General features: G+C 42.9%; 1 protein-coding gene across 1 annotated transcript in view; it reads left to right on the top strand.

Moving 5' to 3' along the window:
• GNS (glucosamine (N-acetyl)-6-sulfatase) overlaps positions 1-20,640 on the top strand; it is a 56,375-nt gene that overhangs the window by 30,263 nt on the left and 5,472 nt on the right. Inside the window, exons 11-13 of the mRNA XM_045464851.1 lie at positions 17,523-17,630; positions 18,548-18,658; positions 20,464-20,624. Coding sequence (XP_045320807.1) covers positions 17,523-17,630; positions 18,548-18,658; positions 20,464-20,624 — 380 coding nt within the window. The remainder of the gene's footprint in view (positions 1-17,522; positions 17,631-18,547; positions 18,659-20,463; positions 20,625-20,640) is intronic.

Genomic DNA, 20,640 nt, shown 5'->3' with positions numbered 1-20,640 from the left:
TTAAACATTAAAAAAAAAACTTCCACAGAACATACATGACACCATTCGAGAGAAGTGTAAAAAAATTTAACAAGGCAGGATTAAATCATAAGTGCATAAAATTAACTGCAGTACATACTGTATTTTTGTATAATTTCCTAGCCACCTCCAGTTGTTGTTACAGTGAACTCAAGTGTCATGAGTATCTGCTTAAAATGCCATGTGGTGCTAATCATCTCTGCATGAACAGTTTGTCTCTCTAGTAAACTGGGTATGGTGGTAAATGATTTTGGTTCTCATGTATTTTTCATTGCATTTAGTATAATACCATAAGCCTTGAATAACACCATGGGACTCTTACAAAGTGCCACCTGGGATGCTAGAAATGCTCCCAAGAAGCTGAGAAAAGTCATGACATTATAAGAAAAAGTTGAATTGCTGGATATGTACTGTAGATCAGGTCTGCCGCTATAGTTGCTCACCATTTCAAGATAAATTAATCTAGCGTAAACACCACTGTGGAAAAAAAATAAAAAAGGAAATTCGTGAGGCCATTACTGCAGCCATGCCAGGAGGCATGAAAACTTGACACTTTTTGCAAAATACCTTTTTATCTGGTATTGAAAATAATAGCTTTTATGTGGGTACAGGATTGCTATACGGAAGACATACCTATAGACTCTTAAAGTGATTCAAGAGAAAGCAAAGTTATTATGTGACTACTTAAAGCAAAAGGAAGTTGCAGGATCTAAAGCTGGAGAATTTAATGTCAGCCAAGGGTGGTTTGATAATTGTAGAAAGATATGTGGCTTAAAAATGCCAATGTAACAGAAACAGAAGAAGCTGCTTCTGTCAACCAAGAGGCAGCAGACAAGCTCCCGATGCCATTAAGAACATCCTTGAGAGTATCTGCCTACACAGGATTTTAATGCAGACAGAGGTTCCCTATTCTGGAGAAAAATGCCATGAAGGACATGTATTAGGAAGAGAAGAAAACACCAAGATTTAAGGACAGGCTAACTCCTGCTGTTTTGTACAAATGCAGTTGGGTTTATGATCAGGACTCCTGAGCCTTGAAGGGAAAAGATAAACACCAGCTGCCAGTTTTTTGGTTGTACAACAAGAAGGCCTGGACAATGAGAACCTTTTGCTGGATTGGTTCCATCAATGGTTTGTTCCTGAAGTCAAGAGAAAGTACCTTGCCAGTAGGGGGCTGCCTTTTAAAGTTCTTTTGATATTGGACAATGAGGATGACCACCCAGAACCCAATGAGCTCAACACTGAAGGCATCGAAATGGTCTCCTTACCCCCAAACACAGTGTCTCTAATTCAGCTTTTAGATCAGGGGGTCATAGGACCTTGACCTTCGGGGCTCATTACACACATTACTCTGTGGAAAGGATTGTCAACACTATGGAAGAGAACCCTGCCAGAATATCATGAAAGTCTGGAAGGATTACACCATCAAAGACGTCATCGTTGTAGAAAAAGCTATAAAAGCCACCAAGGCCAAAACAATAAATTCCTACTGGAGAAAACTGTGTCCACATGTGCCTAACTTCACAAAATTTACAGTAGAGGAAATTGTGAAAGAGATTGTCTATACGGCAAAAAGGAGGGGCGGGGGGGCGGGTCAAGGGTTTCAAGATACGGATCTTGGAGGATTGACACTGGACAATCTGGCAGAAGGGTTTCCATTATTCAAGACTGCTTTTAACGTCTTCAGTGCCATGGACCCTTCCATGATACAGGCACTGAAGCTAACGTAAACAGTGGAAGAAGGATTGGTACCATATGGAAACGGTTTTAGAGAAATGGCAAAAAAGACAAAAATTACACTGTATTTCATAAAGTTATACTGAGTGCGCCTGCCTCCCCTTCTACCTCCTCCAGTGTGGAGACAGCAAGACCGGCCTCTCCCTTCCTCCTCCTCAGCCTACTCAACAAGATGCTGGGATGAAGACATTTATGATGATCCTCTGTCCTTAAATAGTCATCATGCCAGACGTTAAACTTGTGTAGGTTTTTGTCTTTGTGTAAAAATCTAGTAACTGTAAGCAAGAAATGTATCAACAGCATCACTTAAGTATTTACTGTGTGGAATGTTGTGTACAAGGCTTCTACGGACGTGGATGGCCTATCCTTACTTAGGCATAAGGTGAGTGATATTTAAAGTAAAATTAATGTGTTAGTTTTCTTGCCATTTGTGCTTTCAAAGAATAACGTTACCATGCCGTGTGCCTCTCTCAAAACTGGAGAAACTGGGTGTCAGCCTGTCACCACTGGTAAGAGTTTTTTAATGTAACCATGTTTTCAATGCTGTGTTATGAATATGCCTGTAATACTGTGTGCCATAAATTTTGGCCATAAAAGTTATATAATCATCCATTAAGCTAGGCTACTGTGAAGCGTTCGTGTCAGCTGTACTAGGTCACCATAAAGCAGCCACATTTCATGTTGCCAATGCATGAATCGTTATACCCGTAAATAGGAGGGTTTTTTTTTTCACATTTTTTCATTGTTGTTAAAACTTCTAAGTTTATTTTGAGAGAGAGCGAGCTGGGGAGAGGCAGGGAGAGAGGAAGAGAGAGAATCCCAAGCAGGCTCCGTGCTGCCAGCGCAGAGCCTGATGCAGGGCTCCATCTCATGAACGAGGAGATCATGACCCAAGCTGATATCGAGTCAGACGCTTAACCAACTGAGGCACCGAGGCGACCCTCGTTTTTTCTTTTTTCATGTCTGGTGTTACCAATATGTATTACGTGTACAGTGTGTTATATCCCTTAAGGTGCTGACAGATCATCTCGTAAACAGATGACAGGCTTACAATGCGAGAAATACAGTACCATAAATGTATATATTCTCTTCCTCTTGATTTTAATATTTTCTTTTCTCTAGCTTACTTTACTGTCAGAACACATCATATAATATGTATATAAAGCATGTTAATTGACTTTGTTGTTAGTAAGGCTTCCGGTAAATAGTAGGCCATCAGTAGTTGAGTTTTTAAAGAGCCAAAAGTTACACGCGGATCTTCAACTGTGCAGGGTGTCAGTGCCCTTAACCCCTGTGTTGTTGGAGTGTCAGCTGTCGTTAATTTCTCTGCATTCTTGTGGAAGCACTGCTTAGGATTCCACCCTTCTTCTTGTTCCTGTTTTGTTTTGGAAGTTACTCTGGTGAGACCGCTGGTGTATGAAGGTCGCAGAGCAGCTCGCAGCCCTAGCCTGCCCCGATCAGGAGCTGCTGGCTGCATGCGGCCATTTAAGGTCACAGGAATAAAGCGAGGATTCAGTTCCTATGTGTCACTAGCCAGACTGTTGAACAGCACAGATACAGTACATTTCAGTCAGAAATTCTGGATGGTGCTGCTAGAGATGGGAGGTTGGCACACCCCTGTGAGCCAAATTTAGCCCACCCCCATCTTCCATAGATAGTGTTATATTAGAATACAGCCACGTTCATCCATGTATGTATTTTCTAGGCCTGCTTTCCTGTACAACAGCAAAATCAAGTAGCTGCAGCAGAAACTATATAACCACAGACCCTAAATAGTTAGTATCAGGCCTTTGACAGAAATGTTTAATGACGCTTCCAGACCATTAGTATCACCTGGAGACTAAAATCCAGTACTCACTCCTTATCTGTGGTTTCACCTTCCACGGTTTCAGTTACTCATGGTCAGCCACGGTCTGGAAGCAAATGATCTTCCTCCTGATGTGTTATTAGAAGGTCAGTAGTAGCCTAATGTTATGTCACAATGCCTGTGTCATCCCCCTCAGTTCATCTCATCACGTGGGTATTTTATTCCAAGAAGGGTAAGTACAGTACAATAGATATTTCAAGAGAGAGACACCACATTCACTAACTCGTATTACAGTATATTGTATTCGTTCTGTTATTGTTAGTCTCACTGTGCCGTTTTTATAAATTATATTTTATCATAGGTATGTATGTAATAGGAGTAAACAGTATCTATAAGGTCCGGTACTATCCACAGTTTCTGGCATCCATGATGGGGGAGGATCTTAGAATGTACCCTCCACAGGTGAGGGGGGGACTACTTACTTTTGCTTGGGTCCCATCCCCAAGATTATGGTTGATTGACCTGTGATATAACCTGGCTGTTGGGATTTTTAAAGCTCTCCTTGTGATTTTAATATTCAGCAAAATTTTGAGACAACGGATGTAGACTTCTCAGATACTCTTTTCTCATCTGCATATTAACGATGCGCAAGTGGGGGGTTTTAAAGTCCACTCGAGTTTGACAGATAAGCTATTCCCCTGACTCCCAGCTTCCACAGCTGAGAGTTGGTAGAATGGGTACCTGCAGAGGAGTTGATGGCTTCCGAAATCCTGTGACTTAACGATTTCTGAGACCTTGACCTGTGTGGGATTGTTCAGGCTTCATTATAGGATAGTGGGTTAGTAGACGCGTTCCTATCTATGCATCCCCCTTTCCAGGCAGCTGTGGCATTCCGAGGCCTTGAACAGGCTACCAGTCCTTCCCACTGTGGTCAGCAGGTTAAGTGGGTGCACTGAAGTCGTTAGAGCAGCAGTTTTCACACTTGCGTTCATCAGGAATGGTTTCCCGCCCCAACTAGGAATGAAGAACTTGCATTTGCAGTAAGTTCCCACCTGATGCTAATGCTGCTGGGGAACACACCCTGAGAACCACTGTTTCAGAGTGTGCTTCTCAAGTTTTACTGTGCATATGAATCACCAGTGGATCTTACTGAAATACAGACCATGGCTCATTAAGGATAGAGTAGGGCCCGAGATTGTGCATTTCTAACAAGCTCCCAGGTGTTACTGATAGACTGCTGTTAAAAATTCAGCTGAGTAAAGGTAAAGATCAAATTGGCTTCATTCAGTGATTTATTACTTGGGCAGTGGCTCATCTGGTAACAGAAAGGAGCTCCACCAAGCTATAAAAAAGCAAAGGTTTTTAAAGGCAGAAAGAGGGCAGAAAAAAGTCGTTAGCAAAGAATGCATCGTTTCAGGCATGGTAGCCCTCCTAAGGGGAATGGAGGGGCCCAGTGGGCAGATTACCTCACTAGTACTGACCAGATAATTCCAGGTTGACTGGTTACAAGTACAAGGTAGGGGGAGGGGGGGCTGTAATTAGGTATTAAGTCTTGGTTTGCTGACGTGGAGTTTAGCACAAGTGACTCCATTTGGGGCCTGTTGTCTGTTTTTTTTAATTTTTTAAAAATTTTTTAATCTTTATTTTTGAGAGAACTGTTGTCTCTTTTTAAATATGTGTATATATATATATATATGTATATATATTTTAATCTTTGTTTTTGAGAGAGAGAGTGTGAGCGGGGGAGGAACAGAGAGAGAAGGAGACAGAATCCGAAGCAGGCACCAGGCTCTGAGCTGTCAGCACAGAGCCTGACGTGGGGCTCGAACTCACAAGCCGTGAGATCATGACCTGAGCCAAAGTTGGACGCTTAACCGACTGAGCCACCCAGGCGTCCCTGTTGTCTCTCTTTTTTTTTTTTCTTCTTAACAGTTATCCCTTTTTGATCAGACTGTCAGCTTAACTGAGAGTGATAAGAATTTAAGGCATTAGTGTTGTTCTCAGATACTGCTCTATAGTTCTTGCAGCTTTTGTCCATCCTTTGTGTGGTATTCATAGGTCATGACATCTTTTGCTTAATCTCTGTGATATTCACAAGCCACAACTTCAGGTTCATAATCTTTTTTTTTTTTTTTTTAATGTTTATTTTTTGAGAGAGAGAGAGAGACCAAACACAAGCAGGGGAGGGGCAGAGAGAGGGGGAGACACAGAATCCGAAGCAGGCTCCAGGCTCTGAGCTGTCAGCACAGAGCCCGATGTGGGGCTTGAACTCAGGAACCGTGAGATCATGACCTGAGCCAAAGTCGGATATTTAACCAACTGAACCACCAGATGCCCCCAGGTTCACAATCTTTGAGTCAATCATTCTTTTCACTCCTTTTCTGACATTCCAATCTTGGAGAGATCATTTGCTTGATGCTTAGTGGCTGTGTAATGCTTTTGAGAGAATACAGTGCACCAGGAAGATTATGATGATTGTTATGGACAGGATAATTCCCAATGTTTGTACTCCCCAAGACCCAAACCAATCAGAATCTGTCAAAAAAAAAAAAAGATCCCACTGAAGGAGTCACCTTTTTGAGCGAAGTGGCTTGTTCAGGAATCTTACACACTGAGTTTCAACTTCCCCAGAAGTGTTATTCCAGCTACAGTATAGCCATAGCACAGAAACCTCTGTGTTAAGCTAAAATACAATCAAGGGCTATTCTTTTAACAAGAACAACTTTAGCCAGAGAGTCTAAGGAGCTTTTTCCAGAAGCTATTGTCTTCTGCTTTCTCTGCCCCTCCCCTGCTCCCATTCTCTCAAAAAAAAAAAAAAAAAAATTTTTCTTAAAGAGTGGAGAGGTTTCTGTCGTATTCTAATTTATATTTCCAATAACCAGAAAAGTATCTGCCAAAGGAGGTGATTTCTGAGTCATGAATGTCTCCTGGTAATTTCTTTCTAACTTGATGTATAAATCCAAGAGAGTCAACCAGTGAGGTGTCTTAGTTCACTGTGGAAAGTCAAGGGCACAGTTAGATAATCTAAGACATTGCCTGGCGTCTTAGACGCACCTGCCTGCTGGTGTGCCAGCTCTCTCAGCATTCATAGGCCCAAGGAGAGTGAAAACGACCACAGACAAAAACAGACTGGATCAGGGCACAGATCATCTCCGTTTAAGTAGTAGTGTTAATGGATCATTCACAGGATTTGCTGTGTGTACCTGTTCAAACCAGGGGACAGTTAGGTTTGTAGCACATAGGGAAAGAAAATCTCCCAGCCTGAAGTAGTCATTCTAAATGCCTTGCAGAGGTGGGTGCTGCTGGTGAGATATTTCCGTGAAAAGGGACAGGTCTGACCTACATAATCATGAGAACGTGAGGGAGCAAGTGTACTGAGATTTACATAAATACTTGGGTCTGAATCCGGCACGTGACAGTCGTAAATGGAGAAATGTGAAACAAGGCAGAGGATGTTCTAGCTCTAAGAGTCGAACTTGGTAAAAGGCTTCTTGAAGGGGTGGGGTGGGGGGCTCGATCATGGTTTGTAGTAACATTGGGAGTAGAAGAGAAATTGGTCACAGGGAACACCACAGGATCTCTAGCATCATGGGTAGATCAGAATCTTTGATGACAAATCCCGCAGTCTGAAAGGTTACCTTCCTTAGCACTTCCCTGAGAGATAACGGATCAAGCATGTTATTTTTATGGGCCAAGACAAGAGTAAAGGAAAGGAGGGGAAGGTAAAAAAATTTCATGTTCGGTTAAAAGTATGAAGTCTTGGTCCAGGGGGAAGCAGTCTACTTTGATGTCATTTGCTTGTCTTCCTCATCAGTTTGATTTGGAGGTTTCCAGTGTCTGTATATGACCAGATGTCAGGTGGAGCCTTCTTAAGCTGTGAGGTGTATAACCAAGGCTCAGTGCCTTCTAGTTTTGCAGCAGTGTTAGTGATCAGGAACCACTTGGGGAGGACCTTTCCAGTGGGGTTTGAAGGCTGTTTTCTTATGATGTTTCCAGGACATTCAATCACCAGGCTCTAAGACTGTGACCGACAGGATCCTTTGAATTGGGATCCAGGAAAGCTTCATTAACCTATTGATAATAGGCTTTAGCAAAAGACATTAAAGACTTACAGTATCATGTCAGGCTAGCTTGAAACAAGGCATCAACAGAAAGTTGTATACCAATAGACATTGGTCTACCAGTAACTGTCTCATGTAGTAGAATGAGTTCGTTTCCCAAAGTGGGTGCTGTGAATAGTCGTCAAGGCCAGAAGCGACGCCCTAGGTCAAAGGAGTCCAGTTTTTCAGCAAGTTTAGAGATTTGTAAGTTTGAGGATCCCATTCGTTCTCTCAGTCTTGCCTGATATAATCGAGGGTGATTGGGACAGTGATCATTTCAAGAGGTTTGCAAAGCTTTCATTAATGCTTGTATGATTTGCCCATTGAAGTGGGTGACTCAATCACTGGTGATTACAGAAGGTATACTCGAAGTGGAAAACAAGTTTTCTAACAGTCTCTCTGCTGCTGTAAGGGCATCAGCTTTGCAGCAGGGCAAGGCTTCAACCTATCTGGAAGACATACCTACAAGAAAATATAACCCATGCTAGGTGAAAAATGAATGAAATTCAGTTGCATTTCTGCAGAGGGTCTGGAAAGAGGAGGTTTGAGTTCTCTGAGAACAAAAAATAGTTTTTTCAGGATTATGGTCCTGATAGGTCAGACATTTATAGTTCTTTAAAGAAGTTTCACCACCGATGTTTTTTATAATTTGCGTCATCTTAAATGCACCATGGTTGGGGAAGGAATGCAAAAGCCACAAAATGGGATTTGCCAGGGAGCCAGGAAGAAAGGTCTTGATTTTCCTGTAACCCCAGTCGTTTATTAAGTTTACAACCATTGTCTTACAATCTTAATTTCTCTGTCTCGGGAACAGAATGTTGCCATGTTGCAAGGATGAGACCTCACCCTTTGTCCCACATGGCAAACTTCTGGCAACAAGATGTCATTTTTTGTAGAAGCAGAATAGACTTGATCCACATATGCCACAACCTGTACAAGTTCTGTCGCTGCTACCTTTGCATGAAAGCCAGCTAGGGTATTTCCCTGATACTCAGGTTCAGTCTTTTTAGTGAGAGCCTCAGTTTTGATGACAGCAGTTTCAGAGGGTAAAAGAATGGCAGTAAGAAGTTTACTTGCCCATTTTTGATTGGGGTCCCAGTGGACATAAGAAAACCCCTTTGTCTCCATAACATCCCCAAATCATGGGCCTGCTGGCTCTCAGTGTAACAGTTCTACCTTTCAGGAATTCGCATGCTGAGGTGGGGGCATAGAATAGAGCTCTGCTTATTGGGCCGAGTGAGCTTGTGGGAGATTAACAGCGTAACCTGCTTGGAAGTTCCCTTTCTCATATTTATAGTGTGACCCATCAATAAATAAAACTACTCAGGATTAGTCAAAAGGGGGATGGATGTCTTGTAAATCAGGACGCAGTGTCACAGAATGGGACATTACTACCCCACAGTCCCGGGCTCCCTTGCTCAGGCAGGGGCAGTAAATGGAGCAGGATTAAGAATGTCCTGACACTTACGATGCAGATGAGGGGGTAGGAGTCGAAAGAGTTCCTAGGAGGTTAGTCTGCTTGCAGAAAAGTGTTGGAAGTGTGAGTCCTTTTGGAATTACCAAGGCTTTAAGCTGTGTTTGGGGTGTGTAAAGAAATGTCATTTCCTAAGGTTAAATTCACCGAGGCTTCTAACTGCTGCTGGAGCTGGAGCCTGGCTGCACAGGCTCTAGCAGGGGAGTCAAGCTGTATGCTGTAACAGGCCTGTATTTATTGCCTTGTTCTTGCATCAGCATTTCTTGTGCTTGATGATCTCTTTCACACACAAATAAGATGTAAAGCTTTTGGTTTGGTTGGTTTGGTATCTCTAGGGTGGGCGGTTCTTCTAGTGCTTATTTTAGTCTTAAAAAGGCCCGTTCATGTTTATCTTCCCATTCAAGGGGTTCAGGGACTGATGTCTCTGTAAATTCATAGAGTGGGGAAGCCAACAGAGAAAAATTAGGAACCCGTAATGTGTAATAGCCAGCTAGGTTAGAAATCCACAAAGCTATGCTTAGCTTAATCCTTTTTGGAGATAACTGGATTCCTTTCGTGCTTAGATTATGACCTAGGGTAATCAACAATGTCTAGAAATGAGATTTTTTCCTCAGAGACTTTATGTCCCTTTTCACCTAACTGCTACAGCAGGTCCGTGGAACTCTTTATGGAGACCTCCTTGGTAAACAAGCATAGAAAGAGATGGTCTGCATATTGTAAAAGGATCGATTTCCCAGGAACTGGTGGAGGATGAAATCTTGGTAGAATACATGGGGGAAATAAGGGACCTCAATGAATCCTTGAGGCCTGACTGTCCAGGTGTATTATTGATCCAAGTAAAAGCAAATGGATATTGGCTGCTGGAGTTCACAGAGATGCTGGAAAAGGTTGAACAGGTGTATAACATTGAACCATTTGAGTCTGGTAAAACTTAGGTATTTGAATTTGGGACAACTGGGAAATGGGGAAAACTTGTTAATAGCTCTCAAGTCCTGGACAAGTCACCATCCTCTCCCGTTGGGTTTCCAGACTGGCAAAATGTGCCTGTTGCAGGGGCTGGAACAGGGAATGATTAACCCCTGGGCAAGGTGTGAGGCCTTGGATAGCCTAATGCTTTAATGGATTTTGGGGCAACATAAGAATAAGTTTAGTCCTATCTGTGAATTTCTGTAGGCTCTGCACTTGTTATCCTCCCAATGTCGGAATTAGCAGTGGCCCACAGATTTTCAGGCATCTCAGTTAAAATAGGGGGTTTTTGTTGGAAGTCTTCCTCATTTATATCAAGGACAAAGTATAAAGAATGGAAGATCAGGTTCAGGTTGGTCAGGAAATTGTAGGGTGAGGTCTTATTAGAAGCAAAACTTATTGGCCCTTTAAATTTAGAAAGGAGGTCTCTACCTAATACATTGGGGCTATATCACAGAGCCAAAAAGAAGGCTTTTTAGTAAAAGGTCACAAAGTCATTTGTCCTGGTTTGAGGTAGAAATTCTGTCTAAACTTGATTAGATACCCCTAGTATATAAACTTTCTTTTCACTCTGAGGAATTTGATGTCCTATGAAAGTGGGATTTAAAGTAGAAAGTGTAGGGGCACCTGGTGGCTCAGTCAGTTGAGCATCTGACTATGGCTCAGGTCATAATCTCGAGGTTTGTGGGTTCGAGCCCGTGTCAGGCTCTGTGCTGACAGCTCAGAGCCTGGAGCCTGCTTGGGATTCTGTTTCCCTCTCTCTCTGCCCCTCCCCCACTCACCCTCTGTCTCTGTCTCTCAAAAAATAATAAACATTAAAAAAAATAAATTTAAAAATTTTTTTAAAAATTAAAAAATAGAAAGCATAGCCTTGGTAGCTATAGAATTTAGCAAAGTATACTTCATTAATTTTAGTTTCCCCTTGGATGTTCAAGGGTATTACTGGTAGGAGTTTCCCTGTCGGTTTTGGGAAGGGCCCCACATGGGAGCTCTCCCTTGGGAGCATCGGGGAATTTGCGTAGGAGCTTTCAGGACAGTTTCTCTAAAGTTTCGTAGTTAATTACAAGTGAGATAATGGCCCCCGGACCAGCCATTTGATGATGCACTTCTAGGAGGGTATGATATGGAAGACCCAGTAAAGGCCATTGGTTTGGCAGACTTCTGTTTATGATTTTGGTCCAAAGTCCTCTCAAAGTGTTTGGCTATGGTCACAAGTTCAGTCAGGCCAGTGGCCTCTCATCCTTTTTATTAACCCACGAATCTCAGGAAATAATCCATTTACAAATAGGGCAGCTTGAGCAGATTGTACAGAGTCAGAAGTGCCATAGAAGAACATTTCCAAACAGACTTCCGACTCTGCCATGGATTCATCTTTTATTTTCATATTTGACGAACAGACCAACTAGTGCAGGCAGGGAAGACTCTAGGAATGGCTTTTAAAATATCAGTTGGTGAGGGCACCTGGGTTGTTCAGACCGTTAAGCAGCTGACTATCGATTTCAGCTCAGGTCATGATCTCACAGTTTGTGAGGTTGAGCCCCAAGTCAGGCTGTGCGGTGACAGTGTGGGACCTACTTGGGATTCTCTCTCTCCCTCTCTCTCTCTGCCCCTCCCCTGCTCATGCATGTGCACTCTCTCTCTCAAAATAAATAAGCATTTAAAAAAATAACAGTTGGTATATTTCCAGCTCTTTATGGTCCTTAAGAGAGCTGTGCTGGTGACCGAGGACCCTGAATATCATCATCCTTGGGATTATGCCATTCTACTTCCTGCATCCATTTTTGGCCTTCACAAGGTCCTGCCAACATATGTGGAAGCTGATAAATATAGCAGCCTGGGGTCATAGGCCCTGGTAAGGATTCTAAACTCTTCAAAAAAAACTTTGGGCTCTTCCCTGGCTTTAGGAAATTCTTTAGCTATGGTACTTAGTCTGGTCTTTGACCGAGAAATGAAATAGATCTGAGAAGGATCACTTGCAACCGCAGGTAGGTTTATTTTAAGTAACTTTTAAATCTCTTCAGAGTGGAAAGGCAGTTTTGACAGAATTAGTAAAACAAGAGTACTACTGTAAAGAGGGATAGAAGTGTGGGAGTCAGGTCATTTGTGACGTCTTTTATTTGAGGTACCTTTGTCTTTAATTTTCCTTGACCTTTTGAAATGAATCTTTCAGTGAGGCTGTTTTGGAATCTTGAAGCCTTTTGGAAACCTACATATCAATTAAAATAGGTATCCCATTTTCATTTAATTCAGGAACCCTTTCAAGTACATCTCTTTTTTCTTTTTTTTTTAATTGAAGTGTAGTTGAGGTACAATATTATATTAGTTTTAGGTGTTCGACATTTATATATAATACAAAGTGATCACCACAATTCATCTAGCTGTCTTCTGTCACCAAAGTTATTAAGTTATATTTCCTATGCCGTACATTGCATTTCTGGGTCTTGTACATGTGCTGCCAAAGCGAGCACTCTGTGTCTTATTTAATAACCTGTAGTTGGTACCTTTTAATCTCGCCTCTTAAAACCACCAAACTGTTCTCTGTATCTTTGGGTTCATTTCTGTTTTGCTCGTTTGGGTTTTTTTGTTTTGTTTTTGTTTTGTTTTAGATTCTACATATCAGTGAAATTATATGGTATTTGTCTTTCTCTGACTTATTTCACTTGGCATAATACCCTCTAGGTCTTCCCGTGTTGTCTTAAATGGCAAGATTTCATTCTTTTTTTGTGGCTGAGTCGTAGTTTATTTTATATAAATATATGCATGCATGTATATACGTATATAAGCTTCATCTGTCCATGAACAGTTAGGTTGCTTTCATATCTTGGCTGTTGCAAATACTGCAGTGAACATAGGGGTGCATATATCTTTTCAAATTGGTCTTTTCATTTTCTTCGCCTAAATACCCTGAAGTGGGATTACTGGGTCCTAGAGTAGTTCTGTTTTCCATAGTAGCTGTGCCATTTTACATTTCCACCGACAGTGCATGAAGGTTCCCTTTTCTACACATCCTCACCAATACTTGTTACTTCTTATCTTTTGAATATTAGCCATTCTGATGAGTGTGTGGTATCTCATTGTGGTTTTCACTTGAATTTTCCGATGAGTGATGTAAGCATCTTTCATGCATCTGTTGGCCATCTGTTTGTTGTCTTTGCAAAAGTGTCTGTTCAAGCCCTCTGCCCATTTCTTTAAGTTTATTTATTTTGAAAGAGCACGAGCACAAGCAAGGGAGGAGCAGAGACCGAGGGAAAGAGAATCCCAAGCAGGCTGCATGCTGTCAGCGCAGAGGGGCTCTGACGAACTGTCAGACATGACTCGAGCTGAAACCAAGGGTTGGACATTTAAAACTAACTAAGCTACCCAGGCTCCCCTGCCCAATTTTTAATTTTATTTTTGCCTTCTTGCCCTTACCTAAGGAGACCAATCCAAAAAAAATATTCCTCTGTTTTTTGGTAGCTGTTTTATGGCTTCTGGTCTAACATTTAAGTCTTTGATCAATTTTGAGTATATTTTTGTATATATGGTGTAAGAAAGTGCTCCAGTTTATTCTTTTGCATGTAGTGTCCAGGTTTCCCAGACCATATATTAAAGAGACCATCTTTTCCTTATTGTATATTCTTGCCTCCTTTGTCAAATATTGACTGTACGAGCATGGGTTTATTTCTGGACTGTCCTGTGCCATTGATCTATGTGTCTGTTTTTTGTGCCAGTACAATGCTGTATTGATTACTGTAGCTTTGTAATATAATTGGAAATCAGGGAGCATAATACCTCTAGCTTTGTTCTTTCTCAACATTGCTTTGGCTATTTGGGGTCTTTTGTGGTTCCATACAATTTTAGGACTATTTATTCTCATAAAATGCTGTTGGTATTTTGGTAGGGACTGCATTGAATAAATGGATTCCTCTGGGTAGTATGGACATTTTAACAATGTTAAGCCTTCGAGTCCATGGGCACAGTATGTCTTTCCATTTATTTGGGTCATCTTCGATTTCTTTCATCATTGTCTTAGTTTTCAGAGTATAGATCTTTCACCTCCTTGGTTAAATTTATTCCTAGGTATTCTTTTTGATGCAATTGTAAATGGTATTTTCTTAATCTCTCTTTCTTACAGTTCATTATTAATGAACAGATTAACGTGTATTAATTTTGTATCCAGCAACTTGACTGAATTCATTTATTATAATACTTTCTTGGTGGAGTCTTTAGAGTTTTCTATATCCTGTTGCCTGTAAATAGAGACAGTTTTACTTCTCTTCTAATTTGGGTGTCTTTCCTTTTGCTTATCTAATGTGGCTAGGTCTTCCAACCCTATGTTGAATAAAAGTGGCAGGAGGCAACATAGTCTTGTTCCTGATCTAATCTTCTCTTGTGTGTGTGTGTGTGTGTGTGTATTTTTTTTTTTCATTTCATTTAGTGTATTCTTCAGCTCTGATTGGTTCTTGATTATATTTTCTGTCTGAAGTTCTGAAGTTCTCATTGTTCATCCATTCTTCTCCCTACTTTGATGAGCATCTTTATGACCATCAGCTCTTTCTCTGGTAGATTGTTTACCTCCATCTTCTTTATTTCTTTTTCTAAGATTTTGTCTTGTTCTTTTCTTTGGAACATACTCCTTTGTCTCACTTTGCCTCTCTGTTTCCACATATTTGTTCTATTAAGTAGATCAGTTACATCTCCCAGTCTTGAAGTGGCTTTATGCCAAAGATATCCATCCTATGGGGCCAGTAGTGCCAACTCCCCTAGTCACCCAGGCCATGGGCCCTAGGGATGTCCCCTGCATGGGCTGCATGCACCCTCCTGTTATGACTGGCCTGCAGTTTATGTTAACTCACTGGTGTGCAAGGCAGTTCTCTGGTGCAGCTGGCTGTGGGCAGGGCAGCCTTCGGGTGCTGCTGTCTACAAAGTCCAGCCGTAGCTGTTGCGGGCACCAGAGCTGGCCCCACCAGGGCAGGAGCGCTCATGGGGAGCTCGAGTGCCAGACAAGGCAGCCCACTGGGTATGGCGTGGCAAGAGGTCACTGGGGAAAGGTTCTGGTGCTGGCTGAGGCTGCCAGCCAGGTGTGGCAGAGTCAGGTATGTTTCTTAAATGAGTGATCTTCTCTACTTGTCCACATAAGGGCCATTTTAAGCCTGGGCTCTGGGTTGTTTTTAGGAAGATTATGCTAGTGTTGTAGATATTACCTCAGGTACCATAGTTGTTAGATATAAAATAAGCACATGTGCCAGAAGGTGGTACACTCGACTTAGAGTTTAAGATGCCCATTAGCTAAGGCTTTGGATTTCTCTGAGCCAGTCTGAATACCTAAATGGGATGTACCACTGGGTTGGGGATTGGTGTTTTACAGTGTAGCTCCTTGGATAGAAGTTGGTGGGTGACCACCTGTCCATCCAACCCATACCATGACCGGTTTATCCTATCACAGGAGTCTTCTTGAGGTGGCAAGCGCTCTAAAATACTCGTGTCCACCAATTTTTCAGGCTATTTGGCTTCAAAGATCCTCATTAGCAATAGTTTTTATCTACACAAAAGACAACAAACACACACCTTAACATAACAGCAGGAACCACGAAATGTTTACTGCAGACTGGCCAAGAGAAGGCCATATGTACCACCAGCGACTCCCAGCGTGGACTCAACCAGTAAACTCCAGTAAATGGGGATTATGGACTGGAAAGAGATTGCAAATAACTGGGGAACTGCAGATTGAACCAAGGGCTGGGGAGTTGGGTTCTGAATGGAACATTCTGCTGTCTCAAGGTGACCAGCTGAGCCCTGGACTGGAAAGCCAGTTAGATTAGACCAGGAGCTTAAGTCAGACCCTCAGCCCTCAGAAATGGCGAAAAGATCATGAACTCAAAAATGGATTTGCGATTATCACGCCTGTGGCTCTCATGGTCCCTAAATGCTGTCAGAAGTTTGCTTCAGCTCCTGGCACCTACTACCCAGTCTTAAAAATTTATTCAGTGATTCATGAATCAGGCAGCAACTTCTCTACAATAGAAGGGCACTCTGGAGAGGTGTAGAAAACGAAAGGGTTTTCTTTTTCTTCTTTTTTTTTTTTTTTTTCAACGTTTATTTATTTTGGGGACAGAGAGAGACAGAGCATGAACGGGGGAGGGGCAGAGAGAGGGAGACACAGAATCGGAAACAGGCTCCAGGCTCTGAGCCATCAGCCCAGAGCCCGACGCGGGGCTCGAACTCACGGACTGCGAGATCGTGACCTGGCTGAAGTCGGACGCTTAACCGACTGCGCCACCCAGGCGCCCCCGAAAGGGTTTTCTTAAGACAGGAAGGCAGCTAAAGGAAATTATTAACAAAGAATGCATCGTTTCATGCGTGGTCACCCTCCTGAGGAGAACAGAAAGACCCATCGGGCAGATTACCTCCCTAGTACTAACCAAGTAATTTCAAGTTGACTGGTTAAATAAAGGTTACATTCCTGGAGGGTTGAAACTCAACTGGGTTAGGGTAAGTATTAAGTCTAGGTTTGTTGATGTAGGGTTTAGCACAAGTGACTCCATTCTGGGCCTGCCATCTCCTCTTTAACACCGCAAAGCAGACTTTGATTATTAAGGCTGAAGACCATCTTAAGAGCACATTCTAACCTGATCTCCCTAGCTCCATCTCTCTACCCCATCTCTAGACTCTGCTACTGGCATGACTTTTCTAAAGGACAGCCTTGATTGTGTTACTTCCCTGCTTAAGAGCCTCCCGCTGCTTCCCACCACCTGTTGCTGTTTACAGAACAAGTGGGCAGCCTCCTGTCCATGCCGTTTTCTGTGTGGTTGCCACCCTTGTCTGAAAGCTGGATTTGGGGAAACCTTACTACCCTATGTTCTTCCTTCCAGTACTCCTGTTGTCCTTTTGATCCAGAACTTTTTACTTCTGTCGCCTTCCTCCTTTCACCATGTGTGAGCCTATCTTCAGCACTCCTATTTCAAATGCTGGTGCTTCTTTCCTTTCACTCCACGGATGTGCAGTGAAGACTAAATGGGTTCATTTACGTATGGTATCAACATTCTAACCAAGAAGAATTTTGAACCTTACAGTCCTTAACGCATAAGCTGTGTTTAATTTTTGTCCTTGTGTGTATTAGCCTGTAAATTTCTTCAGATGAGTTAAGAATTCTTAGATATCATTTATAGTTTCCATTCCTGACCTGCTTCTCAGAAGTAGTCTTGGGAAGTAACTACTAAATGCTCAAAGTATTTGACCATCACTTGTAAGGGCTCTGTAAATACCAAACATGATACTCAGAAGCCTTCATCTGCATTAGTTTTTGTCATTCTCTTTAGGTGCCGAATGCACAGTCCAACCAGCTTTGACTCCCGTGTCCCCTGAAGTAATAGAATAAAACTTTGTGATCCTTATCACATTCTGTATGCCTCACAGAAACCATTTTTGTTCTTCCTTCCAGAGAGGTGCCAGTAATCTGACGTGGCGGTCTGATGTCTTGGTGGAGTATCAAGGAGAAGGCCGTAATGTCACCGACCCAACATGTCCTTCCCTGAGTCCCGGAGTATCTGTGAGTTGGCTTAGATGGTTTTCTTACCAATAGCACAGTAAGGCATTGGTTCAGACATGTCAGGTACTAAAACCCCAAATCTGAGTCTTGCTCCTCTTTCACTCGACTGTGGAGATTAGTAGATGAAGAGTAAATTCAGTAGTCCTGAAAATGATGCTTCTGATCTATTGGCAGAATGTGCTCCTTGAATTCTTGCAGTTTTTATAACAAGTGCGTGTATCTATCCGCCCATATTCTTATCTATACCTCTTCCCAATAGCAGTACCGTTTTTTATTAGGGAAGCTATCTATCAGTGGCACTCGGTAGAGAAGTGGGGTTGCCACAGTTCTGTGTAACTGCCATCATAAGTGTCTTGCATTGGTGGCGGTCAGACTGGTGACGGAGGTGGTAAGAGCACGTTGGCTTCACTTTGGAGAGTGGGAAATAGGAGAGTCGACTCTAGATAGAAGCCTAATACCAACGTGTAAGGATGTAGTGAAGAACCGACCAGAAGTTGGTAAGGAAAACATGAAAAAATAACTTACCTGCAACTGGTTCCACAAAGCTCGTTTAGCCTTTTTATCCAAGTGTTTAGGGCGAGTGCTCTTTAATATACCATAGACACGACTCACAGGAGATTGATTTTGTCTCCTTACCATCTGTCCCACCCATTTTACAGTCGCTCACTACCACGAATTCTCGGCAGGAGATTAGCAGACAGGGATGGCAAGAGGACGAACAGAACTACCACCAACACCTGTTCCTTAGGTTGGCCAAAAGAAACAAAGCCTCATATCTATTGATTTGCTTCTCCATGGAAGGTTGCCTGATTTCGGTCCAGTTGTAGGTCTGGCTTGAGCCAACTTGGTTGCCCCTGTAGGCCCGTATTACGTATTAGAAGAACTGTTTTCGTTTAACTCTTTAAATCTCCCTACAGCAATGCTTCCCAGACTGTGTCTGTGAAGATGCTTACAATAACACCTATGCCTGTGTGAGGACCATGTCAACACAGTGGAATTTACAGTATTGTGAGTTTGACGACCAGGAGGTAAGAAGGTCCCCACTTCCCCCACCCCCTTGTGTCTCGTGCCAGTGCTTTGTTGGCTGGACTTGGTAGCAGAAGAGCAAGTCCAAGGATGTTCCCTGGGGAAGATAGGTTTCTTATCTGTACTTCCATTCAGGCTTCCTTCAGTGAAGAACATGGAATCCACGAGGCCATACTGCGCCTCTCTAACTGTGATCTTTCCAGATGGGATTCTCTCCACGCCTACCACCACCCAAACACCCTTTAAATGCACAGTCCACTTTTTCAGATTGTTGCATACCTGGTCTGTTTGCTTCTCTGATAGTTTGGGGTCAGAGTAAGACACCTTGACTTCTGTGGAGCTGTAAGGAGTTTGGGACATTTCCTAGAAGGCTTACTGGCAGCCAGCTTGTTCAGAAACTTCTGTCCCCACAACACAGTCCAGAGCTGCTCATTTAAGTAGATGAGCAGTGGGGGGCAGGACCAGGAGTTTCCATCCTCATAAGAAGGTGGCTTTTAGGGGCACCTGGGTAGCTCAGTCAGTTAAGTGTCTGACTTTGGTCAGGTCACGATCTCGAAGTTTGTGGATTTGAGCCCCGCCCGCCTCAGGCTCTGTGCTGAGAGCCGGGGCCTGCCTCAGATTCTGTGTCTCCCTCTCACTCTGCCCCTCCCCTACTTGCACTCTTTCAAAATAAAAATATTAAAAAAAAAAAAAAAAAAAAAAAGGCAAGGTGGTTTTTAGCCAGCACAGATCAGTGTGGGTTGTCTGAGGGAGGATCTCCTGCACTGCAGTCCCTTGTGCTTTCACACTCTATCTGCCTGTGCTCACCTGCCTCATCTGGCAACCCACATCTTGCCACGGGGAGCCGAGGCTCATTGTGTTTCTCAGAAATGGACTTGCTCACCATTTGTAGCTCCCGAGCACTTTGAAAGAAGCTCTGTTGCCTATTGTCCAAAGCCCATTCTTGTTTCTCCTTCCCCCATGATGTTTACCTGTCATCTTCCTAGCCTATCACTTAACTCCACTTAGGAGAACACAGTACAGAGTGGGGGGGGGAGGGGGGGGGGGATGGTGATATTAGATAGAGCTAAAGTTAGAAACAATAGGGTTAGATCCTTCCCCACTTGGGAAGACATCCAACACTGCTTTTAAAACAGGAGACTTTAGCATCTGTACAGCACGAGTGACTGTACTTTCAGATCTGTTCTCATTTGAATCTTAACAGTTCTAAGGCAGAAACTTCAAATGTCAACTCTCACTTCTATAACAATAGTACTGTTAAGTCTAGTTTCTGAGACTCGCTCTTTGAGGGTCCTCCCTTCTGTTCTGCTTTTATTACATAAGGTCATAAATGTCCCCTCCTGCCTCTGCTTGAAGCCCCAGGGTGTGCCAGAGGCTCCTCTCCAGCACGGGCCACAGACCTGAAGCATTTTAACATAGTCTCATGTATACCCATGGGCTCTTTTAGGATCTTGCGACCAGAAAATGTTCTCCTGGGCGCTGCTCTTCCCTTCCCACTTAGAAATAATTCACACGAGGGGCACCTGGGTGGGTCGGTCAGTTAAGCGTCCAACTTCAGCTCAGGTCATGATCTCACTGTTTGAGAGCTCACTTTTCAGTGAGTTCAGGCCCCCTCATCGGGCTCTGCGCTCACAGCTCAGAGCCTGGAGCCTGCTTCGGATTCTGTATGTTCCTCTCTCTCTGCCCCTCCCCCGCTCGCTCTCTCTCTCTCTCTCTCTGAAAAGTAAACATTTTTTTAAAAACTCACATGAGGAATATTTCAAATATAATGCTTGCTCTTCTCTTTCCTCCATCTTCATTCTTGTAGGTGTTTGTGGAAGTCTACAACCTGACTGCAGACCCAGACCAAATCACGAACATTGCTAAAAGTATAGACCCAGAGCTTTTGGGGAAAATGAACTACCGGCTAATGATGTTACAGTCGTGTTCTGGACCAACCTGTCGCACTCCAGGTGTTTTTGACCCGGGGTAAGTTCCCGTTTTC

The sequence above is a fragment of the Leopardus geoffroyi genome, chromosome B4 (assembly GCF_018350155.1).
Source record: "Leopardus geoffroyi isolate Oge1 chromosome B4, O.geoffroyi_Oge1_pat1.0, whole genome shotgun sequence".
NCBI classification, from domain to species: domain Eukaryota; kingdom Metazoa; phylum Chordata; class Mammalia; order Carnivora; family Felidae; genus Leopardus; species Leopardus geoffroyi.
This window is presented reverse-complemented; position numbering and strand designations above follow the sequence as displayed.